The following is an 11,975-nucleotide window of genomic DNA, read 5'->3' as shown; positions in this document are numbered from 1 at the left end:
GTAAATTTGCCTCTTCCAGGACAGTGGACCAGTAATTTCTGCAAATAGTGTGTTAATAGTAAATTCTAATCATTCCCGGCCTTGGCAAAATTGAAAATGATTATTGTTTTGTTAAACAAGTGTGACTGGAAACAGAGAAATGGTTCTCTGGACCGGTCACGGAACTGTGCCCTTCCTTGGAAGCAAGAACCTCTACCAAGCTTGAAATGGTTAACAGGTTAAGCTGCCTCTCTTTACAGAACGAAGAGGTTTTTATATTATTTTGTCACGTTGGCAGCTCCGAAAGGGAAGCCCATCCCTGCCCACTATTGTTGTTTGACAGAGTTAATCAGATCATTTAATCCTGTTGTGGAAATATTGGGCCTCATATCAAAACAATAGAGACCATAGGCTGTTCTGGTTAAAATTCAACCAGCATCTAACACTGCTGTTTAGAGAGCAGCCTTAACCTTTATCCCAAAGGGCCAGAGTCCCTTTGTGTCTGTTCCTCTGATAAGGGGAGGTGCAGTAAAAAGGCCAAACTTCAGATTGCTCCTGGATTTGCAGCAATTGTGAAAATGACATACATTAACGGATGGGTTCATTCTGCCCAGGTGTCTGCAAAAGGGAGAGAAGTGAGTTCTTCTAGAGCAGAGCACTTGTCGAGAGTGAAATGGGTCAGTCCCATGCAAGAACAGATGTGCTTGTAAAGACTGCGCAGTGAATGTATCACTACACTGGTCATATTACAGTAGGTGGCCTCTATGTAGCTTTACAGCAAATCTATGATCCTATACTCTTTTACAGCCGATAAAACTAGTATGTGATGTACTGTATATCTGAAAAATGCTAATATGCAATAAATAATGTGCATCTGCTCACTACAAAATAATAAACCCATCTTGTGATTATGGTGGATTTAATTGCTATACTAAATGACTTTTGTAAGCTGTAGTAAAGCGACAGGTTTACAGGCTAACAATAACATTGTTAATAAACAAGAGATTAAGGGGCCATTTATTAAATTATATTTGCTGCTTTTTCTTCTAAAACATCCATTATGGGGGTTAGTCACAAACATTCTGGGGGGAAATGTAATAGAATGAGAGATTCAGAAAGTGAGAGATTTGTTAAGAAATAAGTTTTTTAAAGCGGCAATCATTTACACTGTTTTGCAGTGGAAAGGTCCATACACCCAGGGTGTATGGACAGCGATGATGTCAATCACCGCTGTGGGGAAAGCCGCTCAGTGCATACACACTGAGCGGCTTTTCCCCTGCTCGGCGCCATCGGAGGGGGGAGGACGGCTTTGCGTAGCGCAGAGCTATGCAAAGCCGTCCTGAAAGCCGCTCATCTGCTCATCGCCGGGGCATACACATTGGGTGGCTTTGAACTGAAAGCCGCTCAAACTGGGTGTTTTAAGCGACTTTTAGCTCAAAGTCGCCCAGTGTGTATGGGTCTTAAATGATTGCTGATTTAAAAAAACTGGAGATTTCTTACCAAATCTCTCACTTTCTGAATCTCTCATCCTATTAAATTTCACCCTATCAGTGCAATGTATGAAGAAGGGTCAAAAGCAGATATCTTTGATAACTGCTGCAATTCCTACATTCCATTCAGCAGCCACATCCCCTGTAGGTTCCTGTTGGGATGGGATGCTGCCCAATGCATCAATATTAGAATGCGAAGCAACCGCAGCTTCCAGCATCTGAAAATGATGTACTTGTTGTACTCCCAGAAACCTCCCCAGAATTGGGGTCTGTGAATGGGAGGTTAGCAGGAACCACGAATACGCAGCCACCCGGGCACCGCACTTCGGACATCACAGGGACGTTATCCTTTAGATTACCTGTCCCTGCTATTACAGGTAATACATTCACTCTATAAGGTATATTCAATGTCTTTTAGGTGAGCTATGATGGCGAGCAGTGCCTATTGTTCACCCTCATAGCCCATCCTCAGTGTTCAACCCACCGCCTGCACTCCAAAAAGCAAGGTGGAAAAGGCAAGTGCGGCCATCAAAACGGCGAGGCTGACTGCATTTGCAGCGAACCTTGCCACTCGGGGGAATCCTCGGCATCCTCTGATGGGTATATTTTGTTTGGTCACAGCAGAGATAGCCATTTATCTGGCTGAACACATATTGTTCTATTGTGCCTATTAATATATTATGACCAATATATATTATCTAGTGCCTCCTTTTAGTGAACTGATAAAGGCCCTACACACATAGCGATGTGTGTAGGGCGACCTAGCTATGCTAGGTCGGGCTGTGCTGCGCCCCTATCGCATAGTACACAGAGCTGACAGCCCACACACAGAGCGAGCTGTCAGCTCTGTGTGCTAAGCGAGCAGACAGCGCCAGTTTTCTCCGGTGGGAGAACCCTGCCAATGCCGAGATTGATGGACACTGTCCATCAATCTCGTCACGCGACAAAGACGCGCGGGGGCGCGCATCTCTGTTGATATAGCCCACACACACCGATGTGAGGGCATTTTCTAAGCGACCTTGCCAAACTAAGCAAAATCCCTTAGAAAATGCCTTAATATCGGCATGTGTGTAGGCCGAATGACTGCATTTGCTTGAGTATTTGTTCAGTAAACACAGTATACACTTATATTTATACACAGTTAACTGTATGTATCATATATGCACATCAATGAAATACTGCCCCCAAGTGTTCAAATCATCATGAAAAAGATGCGTGTGTGTTCTTATAATATGGAGTATGAGGAGACACAGAAACTAGTGATATTTGTTCTCATAATCAATCTTTTGGTGTGAATGTAACCTCTACTGCCTTTCAGTGCCGAGTACAAAAAGCCATGTGGAAAAACAACAGTCATTATCAGTATAGAATTATGGGCATTATACGATCAATCTCCATGGTGTAAAGTCAGTCAGGATGTGATTGGCTGGATGTTTATCTCTCTTTATCACCCTTGCATTTATCTCTTGTTAAGGCTTAATACATCTGCCCCATTGTAACCAGTGTCTCATATGGATGCTCAGGAAGGGTTGGGATCATTTGGTCTATACCATGGGTCCTCAAACTGCGGCCCTCCAGATGTGGTGAAACTACAATTCCCAGCATGCCTTGCCACAGTTTTAACACTCCCTTATAGGAAAACTGTGGCAAGGCATGCTGGAAATTGTAGTTTCACCACATCTGGAGGGCCGCAGTTTGAGGACCCATGGTCTATACCATGATGGTCGACAGTCATTGGGTCGACATGGGAAAAGGTTGACATGGGTCCATATCGATATGGGAAAAGGTTGACATGGGTCTAGGTCGAAAGGTCATTAGTTCGACACGTCGTTAGCTCGACCGGTCATTAGTTCGACAATGTGTAGATCGACAGTCAAAAGGTCGACAGGGGGTTTTTCACTGTTTTTTTTTACCTGAATGTCAACACAGTCGACATGGACACAGTTTCAAGTGCACCGCATACCCTCGCAACTCTCGCTGCGCTCGCAATGCGTCGAGCACGGTGCATCGATGCGCTCGGCACACTATTTTATTCTTCCACCACGCCCTAGTGGATGGTAGGGCATGAAATACCGCCTGTCGGCACATGTCGGCTCAAAACACATTGAAAATCCCCATGTCGACCTTTTGACTGTCGACCTAAACATTGTCGAACTAATGACCTGTCGAACTAACGACCTTTCGAACTAATGACCTTTCGACCTAGAACCATGTTGACCTTTCCCTATGTCGACATAGGCCCATGTCGACCTAATGGTGTTGACCTAATGACTGTCGACCATCATGATGTAGACCAAATGACCGTAGCCCCTCAGGAAAAGCAGAGTGATCCATAGAATATCAGGCAGAGGTGGGACAGGGTGTGGCCTCAGCAGGATCCTGATTTTTCATCTCCTCCAGCCAGCCATAGAAGATAGTAAAACCAATTTAACCCATACATATCTATTCGCTATATAATAAACACAATGCTATGGAATCCAAACATGCAAAATCAACATGACTGAGAAATGTAAGGTCCATAGTCTATAGATTTTAAGTTTGCAAGCAGGGGCCTCTTACCTTTATGCCTATTACCCAGATTTGTTTTACTGCTATATCTTTCCAATTGTAAAGTGCAACAGAATATGCAGGCAGTATATGAATAACTGTATATATATATATGTGTGTGTGTTTTTATTATTTATTAACAGTTTCTTACAATCTATAGGGAAATAGGCATTGATAAATAAGGATAGATACTGCATTCTTTTTTGCATTAATTCCACCAGAATGCAAGGTTCCTGGTGTGCTCTAAAATACGGTGATCCGGCATTTTTGGGTATATATATATATATATATATATATATATATGTCAGGTCAGGAAATTGAGCGTCGCTCCGGGACTCCAATTTTAAAGTAAAGTGCTGTGCTTTTTAATCAATGGCGTTTCAGTGTATCCTGAAGATGGGCTGTTGCCCGAAACGCTGTTGATTAAAAAGCACAGCACTTTACTTTAAAAATGGAGTCCCGGAGTGACACTCATTTTCCTGACCTGACTGCGTATACCAAGGACCCGTACATGGGGAGGAGGCACCCAGGCACTTAAACTGTGAGCAGCAAGGAGTGCCGTGCATATCCTAATATATCTATCTATCTATATATATATAAAAGAGCCAATGGGCTCAGAAACATTGGTAACCCATCGTGGTGTTATTCTTTTGTGCCAAGTGCCGCCATCCTCACCTCTCTCTCTCTCTCTCTCTCTCTCTCTCTCTCTCTCTCTCTCTCTCTCTCTCTCTCTCTCTCTCTCTCTCTCTCTCTCTCTCTCTCTCTCTCTCTCTCTCTCTCTCTCTCTCTCTCTCTCTCTCTCTCTCTCTCTCTCTCTCTCTCTTCTTCCAATATGCTGGTACATGGAGCAAGCACTCCAAACATACATTATATCAATTGTCTGAGTTTAGGTAAGCAAAGCTATACCCAGGATCACTGAAAAACATAATATAATATATATATTTTTTTTCAATATTAATAAATAATTTACAGTATCAATATCTTTACATTCGAACATATGTCTTTTCCAAATTAACATGAATTATAATATACATAATATAATATTGGCAAAAAAAAAAAAAGATTTTACGGGGTATTTATTAAAGCTTTCAAAGAGGTAACTGTAATTTTTCAAATACAGCCTGTAAATGGTAAGGTAGAAGCTGATTGGCTGGTATTTTATCTCTGACAAATTTTATCTCTCTCCCTGCTTAGATAAATACCTCCCTTGATATGTTTTTGTTTAGTTTTTTTGTTAATGCTCCAGCATAAGTCCTACAGTAATAATATCATGTGAGCCCGACCACTTGTCCTGCAGAATGTCTGTGTCAGTGTGTCAGTTATCTATATCTCTGACCAGCAAGCATTCTACTTTTACAGGAGCTGGAGGCTGGAGGCTGGCTGAGGTGCAGTGTACAGGGAGAGGCACCCTGTAACTTTCCATCCAATAAAAAAAAAAAAAAAAGGGGGGGGGGGGGGGGGGGGTGGTAAATGAACTACAAGTCCCAGCAGGGTCTGACTGTTACATTCTGGCTTGTCAGACCCTGCTGAGACTTGTAGTTGTACACCAGGTGGAGTGCCATTCTTGGGTCCCATTGTGCCGCAGGACAGTGCCCCAGTGTGTGAGGGATGCTGTGTTCCCTAGTGTGGCAGACATCACTACAGACTGGGGGAGCCACCCCCGGGGCACAGAGCGGCAGAGTAGTAGCCAGGTACGTCACCCAGGGGGAGAGACCGCTCATTCATCCAGTGACAGCCCCATGACAGCCCATGAAGACAGCCCGAGACAGTCTATGTGACAGCCCCACACACACCTCAGTCACAGAGGCTGACGCGGGCAGCCCTGAGTGCGACTCCAGTAGTGTCATGAAGTGGGCGTGAGAGTGAGTGTGAGCTCCGCAGACCCCGATATAACCCCCACCCCCCGTCCTGTGATCCATGTGCCAAAACAAACCGCCTTTCCTATTTATTGCGGCCAGATAGTGGCAGCTCCCAGACGGAGAAGCGGTGCACTCACAGTCCCGGGATACTGCAGCAGTGCCGGCACTGCGCTGGGCAAGGGGACCAGCAGAGACAGCAAGCACCTGCCGGGCAACACCGGGCACCCAGCAGGGACGAAGCGCAGCCACCCGGGACCACTCATCTCCTCCCTGGCCGCGGGTGAGGTGTCAGACGGCGGATGGAGCTCCCGTGATCCGCAGCCCCAGGGAGCCCCGGACGCCCCATGCAGCTGCCCCTGATCGTGCTGCTGCTCTGCGGCGCTGCGCTGCTCCTAAGCCCGGCGGTGCGTGGCTGCGGGCCGGGCAGAGTGGTGGGCAGGAGGCGAAGACCTACCAAGCTCAGCCCGCTCTCCTACAAGCAGTTCAGTCCCAATGTGCCCGAGAAAACCCTGGGGGCCAGCGGGAAGTACGAGGGGAAGATCGCCCGCAACTCGGAGCGCTTCAAGGAGCTCACCCCGAACTACAACTCGGACATTATCTTCAAGGACGAGGAGAACACCGGGGCGGACAGGCTGATGACACAGGTGAGGGATGGCAGTGACGCGCAGGTGGGGGGCTGTGGGCGACGTCTGGGCACGGGTGAAGGAGATGAGCGCAGGATGGCACAGGTGAGGGAGCGGGAGGTGGCACAGGTGAGGGAGCGGGAGGTGAGCGCAGGATGGCACAGATGAGGGAGGTGAACGCAGGATGGCACAGGTGAGGGAGCGGAAGGTGGGCGCAGGGTGGTACAGGTGAGGGAGCGGGAGGTGGGCGTAGGATGGCACAGCAGGTGAGGCTTTTATTTAGGAATGGTGTTGGTGTGGGCACTGATCCTGGCAATTGCGTTTTCCAGGGTGTAATATGACAGGTAGGAATATGAGGGTGAGACTTTGGTCTCATACACCTGTGAGGATGCCCTGGTTATATGGCAGCACTGGACAGTGGCACACATGGGAGACCGGCTGCTCCGTGCTCATGTGACATGTCAGGCAGCGCTGGCTAGGGTCCTGATAGACGAGACTACACACCTGACAGTAGCGCGGAGAAGGAAACCTACTGTATAGTGGGTTATTTACTAACAGAATGCGTGTGACCGGCATCCCATCTCACCCAATTACCACTGCTGCTTCTAGTGCCAGTTTGAGGAGCAGACTAATGGCTGATATAAGACACTGATCATTTGCAGTGTAGAAATCTCTATCAAAATGGTTATGGCTTCTGGTTCATTATCATGGACTAGCTCCGTTGCAGTGAGTATTCCCAGAAAAGAACCATTACAGCTTGTAAGTAGAGACTATATATATAGGATAGATCTCTTCATGTAGAAATCAGTGTATCACCCACAGAAAGATTGTCCTAAGTCCTATGAAGGGTCATGTTGATGATGATGTCTGTGCCAAAGTATGTGTCATTACAGGACAGTCTTCATTAACTGCACAATAAATGTAATTCAGCAATGCAGATCAGACATTGCCATACCTTCTATTAGGATTATTGTGTGTATTTAATGACTGTATTTATTGTGAAAATCAATAAGAGCAGGATGTTCATCACAAACTGTACAATGCAGGTGGTAGTGGATCCTTGGAAGATATAGGAGACTTCTTTGTCTGGAGAAAATATATAGCTTCTGTTCAGCAATGGAAACCTCTTAAATAGAATTAAAACTTGCAATATACTTTGATCTATTTTATTAAGAGATTAATGTAATCTCAAATTATAAGCAGAAACCATCAGCAATTGCTTACTACACTCAGCCATATTTCTGGAAAAGTCAGAATCAGAAATTCTTAATCACTAGTCTGTAACCTTGTGTGCTGGAATAATTTTAGCTGGTGTTTCTATTATTTAGTTATTATGTATGACCAATTGTTTATATAGCACATGCTTATTTTGCTGCTCCTTAAAGAGTATATTTGGCCATTTTCATCAGTCCTAGCCAAGTTGATCTTACAATCTATATTCCATACCATGTACATGCACACATAAATACATACTAAGGTTAATTATTTCTTGTGAACCAATTGATTTACCTGTATATTTGCAGTCTGTATTACTTATATTTTTTTCTGTTTAGTTGTAAGAACTGCAGACAATCAGAGAGTTATAAGTTTAAGGAGCCTATTTATCAATGATCAGGTTTTAGAACTGATAATTGTAGTGTTTTATTGACTGTATTCATGTGCAATAAGAAATTAAGGTACATCTTAATGTCTTAATATAGATATGCAGGAACAGAGGCTAGAAAGGAGACCATCCCTGCGATGTGTAAGAAATGACATGATGGCTAAAAGGATCACTTCACTCTTCTTTAGGGAGTCCTGTGCCCTACTGCACATGCGCAGGGTAGTAACTAGTCACCACACTTGTGCGGTTGGCATTGTCAGGGAGGGTTCCAGAGTAATGCCTGGTACACACCAGAATGATCCTGATTGTTAGCAGATTGTGCATACGATCTGTTGACGATCTGAATACGATCCGATCCCAATCTGATCTGGATCTGTATCCAGTTGAATGGATCTTTTACAGATCCTACCTGCAGCAGTGAGGATCTGCAAAATGACCAAACGACCAGCGGGGACTCGCATCGGATCAGAATCGGATCAGATCTAACATGCCAAAACATGCCCAATTTAGCTACAATCAACATACAATCAATCGGAATTGGATTGAAATTGGGGGAAATTTGGCCAAATTGTTCTGGTGTGTACCCTACATTACCCTCTTATGGCAATTTGTGTGAAGTGAAGCCCATAGGCTACAGAGCCTAACACCATCTTCCGATCTCACTAGTTGCCAATGCCAAGCTCTTCATTCTAGCGCTTGGTAAATCTAACCGCTTTGCAGCCCCCTATGCGGACTGTAGTTATTGGATATTATTATTATTATAATTTTATTTATCAGGCGCCATAAGTGTTTCGCAGCGCCGTACAAAGGAACAGTACAGGGAGACTGGAGATGTTTACCGCCGTCCCTCCGTGGTATATTCAGGGGGTACTTAACATTTGTGGGCATGGTTCCAAGAATGTCTGTTTCTGAGGTATATCCTACAAATATTGTTTAATAAATATGCCCCTCTATGAATAATTTTTTGGGTCTATTACATTTTGTAAGGAATACTTGGGGGGGGGGGGTTATTTGGGAAAGGTAAAGTGGAATAAGCACATGTTCTGCAAATCTGGAGAAATTCTGGCACTGCAAGTTATTGTTAAAATGTGTAAAAGGGGTAAAATATGAGGAAGTTATGAATGAAGCAAGTGTACAACTTGATATAATTATCCTTATAAAACATAAATTCATAATACACACAAATTAATCTATAACTGTGGTTAGAAGTAATGAAGTAGGGTAATATAGGTCTGCCTAATTCTTAGATGAAACATTAATTAAGGTGAATCAGGAGCCTGGAAAATAATAGGTTAAATATAGGGAAATCTTTTTTTTAAGTTGTTAAAAAATTAAATAAAAAGGGCAGTATGCTGAGAAGTCTAGAACATATATGAACCTTAAGATAATATCAAGAATAGGGGCTTGATTTAGAAACTATAACAATGTAACAACAACGTGATGCACTAGCTCATGTTTGATTTTTTTTTAGGTAGAGGCAAAGAATGTAGGCATTGTACAAGTTATATGACAACTCTATATAAAGTATTGTACAGAATGAGAGACAGACTCGTGCTGTATGATGCATATAAACAGTTTATGCAACCTGTGGTACTATAATACCCAACATCCCCTGCAACATCTTACACAGCCTCTCTTGTGAAATTACACCCCAGTTTAGTTGAGCTGTTGGCTCCCTGGCTGTAGTAGAACAATATACACAGAAAAGCCAGCTTGTCACCTAAACCTAGGTGTTAAATGAATAATTATAGTTGTTTGCATTTATTCCGCAATTTATAAGGAGTCAGTGAGTTTCTGCTTGGGGATCCCTGATTTTAGATGTGGGCAATAGCTATTTAATTGAAAAGCGTTTACCATGAAACGCATGGCAATTGTTTGACAGTTAGCTGTGGGGTAAACACTGCAGCTATTTGAATATGCCTGAATGTTTCTTGTCAGCTTTATTATCACTAATTAGCCTTTGCTTGGCCATACAACTTTGTCAGCCTGTCCTCATACAGCATGGTTGCCTACCTGACCCTCTCCATGAGGGAGAAAATGCTCTGTTCCTGGACTTCGCTGGTAATGTATGATTGCCATCACCTGTGGGAAGCTAGGGAATTGATAATAAGGGTGTTTCACCACAGGTGAAGGTAATCCTACATTACCAGGGAAGTCCAGGAATAGAACATTTTCTCTCTCATGGAGCGGGTCAGGTAGGCAACCATGAAATACAGTAGTTTCCAGCTCCTATTTGACTGGCTGGTGTGGCTGGGGATAACCATTCACAATCTAAACACCACCGTTTGTCACCCACATGTCCACATTATCACCTGATTCAGTGATTGTATGTTCATTGTGAGGTTTTATTAAGGCCTATAAAGACAGTGATATGCATCCATTGTCATCTAAAACTACCATGTGTTTCATTAAAAGAGCATACATTGCACAGCTAAGAAATGCAAGATCCAATCAGAAATGACAATTTGTGGTAGTGGCAGGAAGATTGCTCAACTTTTCTACTAAATGTGACATCGGAGATGTTAGAAAGTGACAAATGAGATGGTAGGATGATATAGAAGGATGTTAGTGGCCATAGGAAAGTGCTGTAGGTTTTTAAAAGGTGTCAAATGGATGTTTTTTTATACTGGTTGAAAAAATGATTGTAAGTGGTTGTCATGATGACAAAGCCTTTCCAGTATTCTAGGATACCGAAAAATGCATTCAGTGGTTCTCTACAAATTTGTAAATTCTATAATCCAGTGATCTGCAATGTAATCCCTCTGCCATCTATGATCCCTTGTGTACCTGTTCCACAGCATTTAACACGTTATTTGGGATTTTTAGTGAAATTCACCAAAACCTGATTTGTTTTTATTGGCCAAATTATGCTATTTAGACCTCTCCAAGTGCATGATTGTTAATTAGGAGGGGTGTACCAGTGGTATTGCACTGTGTCCTGGCATATTTTACCTGCGCACAATGTGAACTACATCTACAAAATCAATTTGAGTTTGGTACTGGATTGCAAATGTAATTTGAGTTTGGTGTGATATCTCGCTGGAACCAACTCTCACCTAATTGGATTAATCCTAGAGAATCTTTGCAAAACATTTTTTTAATGACAGATGCAAGAAGTATCTAACTATTACTGACCACGTCTACTTAAAAGGACAAGATTAATTTTCCACTTGAGCTGCAGCAGATATGTTACCTTTTGGAGTTGATGTAACTCTTTTAGCAATGAGTTTCTGTTAATGGCATAAATACATCTCTCTAAAATACTACAAGGCAGCCCCAGCTGCCGCTTGGGGGAGCAAGTCACAGTGGGGTCTGTGTGGGCGCCGGCACCCGCTCGATGCACTGATATGCTGCTCCGGAGGCGAGTCAACTGCAGCAAGGGTGCGGCCATGGCAGAGATGACAAATCCCTCCACTGATTCAATTGACTGTACACAGAGACGGCTATTGGCTACTGTGTACAGGATGGGCGGGCAGATGGACGTGCTAGGGCGGACTGGGATGCGCTGGAACCAAGGGAAGCAGCAGTGTCTGCTGGTCTCTCTTACTCTATCCTGCTTCAGCTTCTCCGTTATGTGTGTTACGTCATCACGTCAGGCAGGGGGGAGCAAAATTTATAGTTACGCCACTGCCCATTAGGAAGTTATCCCCAAAAGTATTTGTATTGTATAACATCCAGATCTTTTTGTTTGCTCTGATTAATTGCTCGGGGCAACATCCCATCGTCAATAGAAGTCCCATAGTAGTAAAGTTACCCCATTGTGTCTTACAAAAAATGTTTTATGGCCAGTGTATAATTCTACAAAACTGTCCTTGTATATTGATTATACAAAAAAGATTACTTTTCTTTTGCTTGCTTTGCACAGTGACTCTCA

The 11,975-nt window shown here is 43.6% G+C and overlaps 1 protein-coding gene across 2 annotated transcripts in view; it reads left to right on the top strand.

Moving 5' to 3' along the window:
* The first annotated feature begins 5,682 nt into the window (after positions 1-5,682).
* The window catches only part of IHH (Indian hedgehog signaling molecule), a 74,642-nt gene continuing 68,349 nt past the window's right edge, over positions 5,683-11,975 (top strand). Inside the window, exon 1 of one of the 2 annotated variants that reach the window (XM_083153735.1) lies at positions 5,683-6,519. In XM_083153735.1, coding sequence (XP_083009861.1) covers positions 6,220-6,519 — 300 coding nt within the window. In that variant the 5' untranslated portion in view covers positions 5,683-6,219. The remainder of the gene's footprint in view (positions 6,520-11,975) is intronic. The other variant, XM_083153734.1, reaches the window with a different exon arrangement.

This window comes from Crinia signifera, chromosome 7 (assembly GCF_055691185.1).
Source record: "Crinia signifera chromosome 7, ASM5569118v1, whole genome shotgun sequence".
Classification (NCBI taxonomy): Eukaryota; Metazoa; Chordata; class Amphibia; order Anura; family Myobatrachidae; genus Crinia; species Crinia signifera.
The sequence above is the reverse complement of the archived record's forward strand: the minus strand, read 5'-3'. Positions and strand labels throughout refer to the sequence as shown.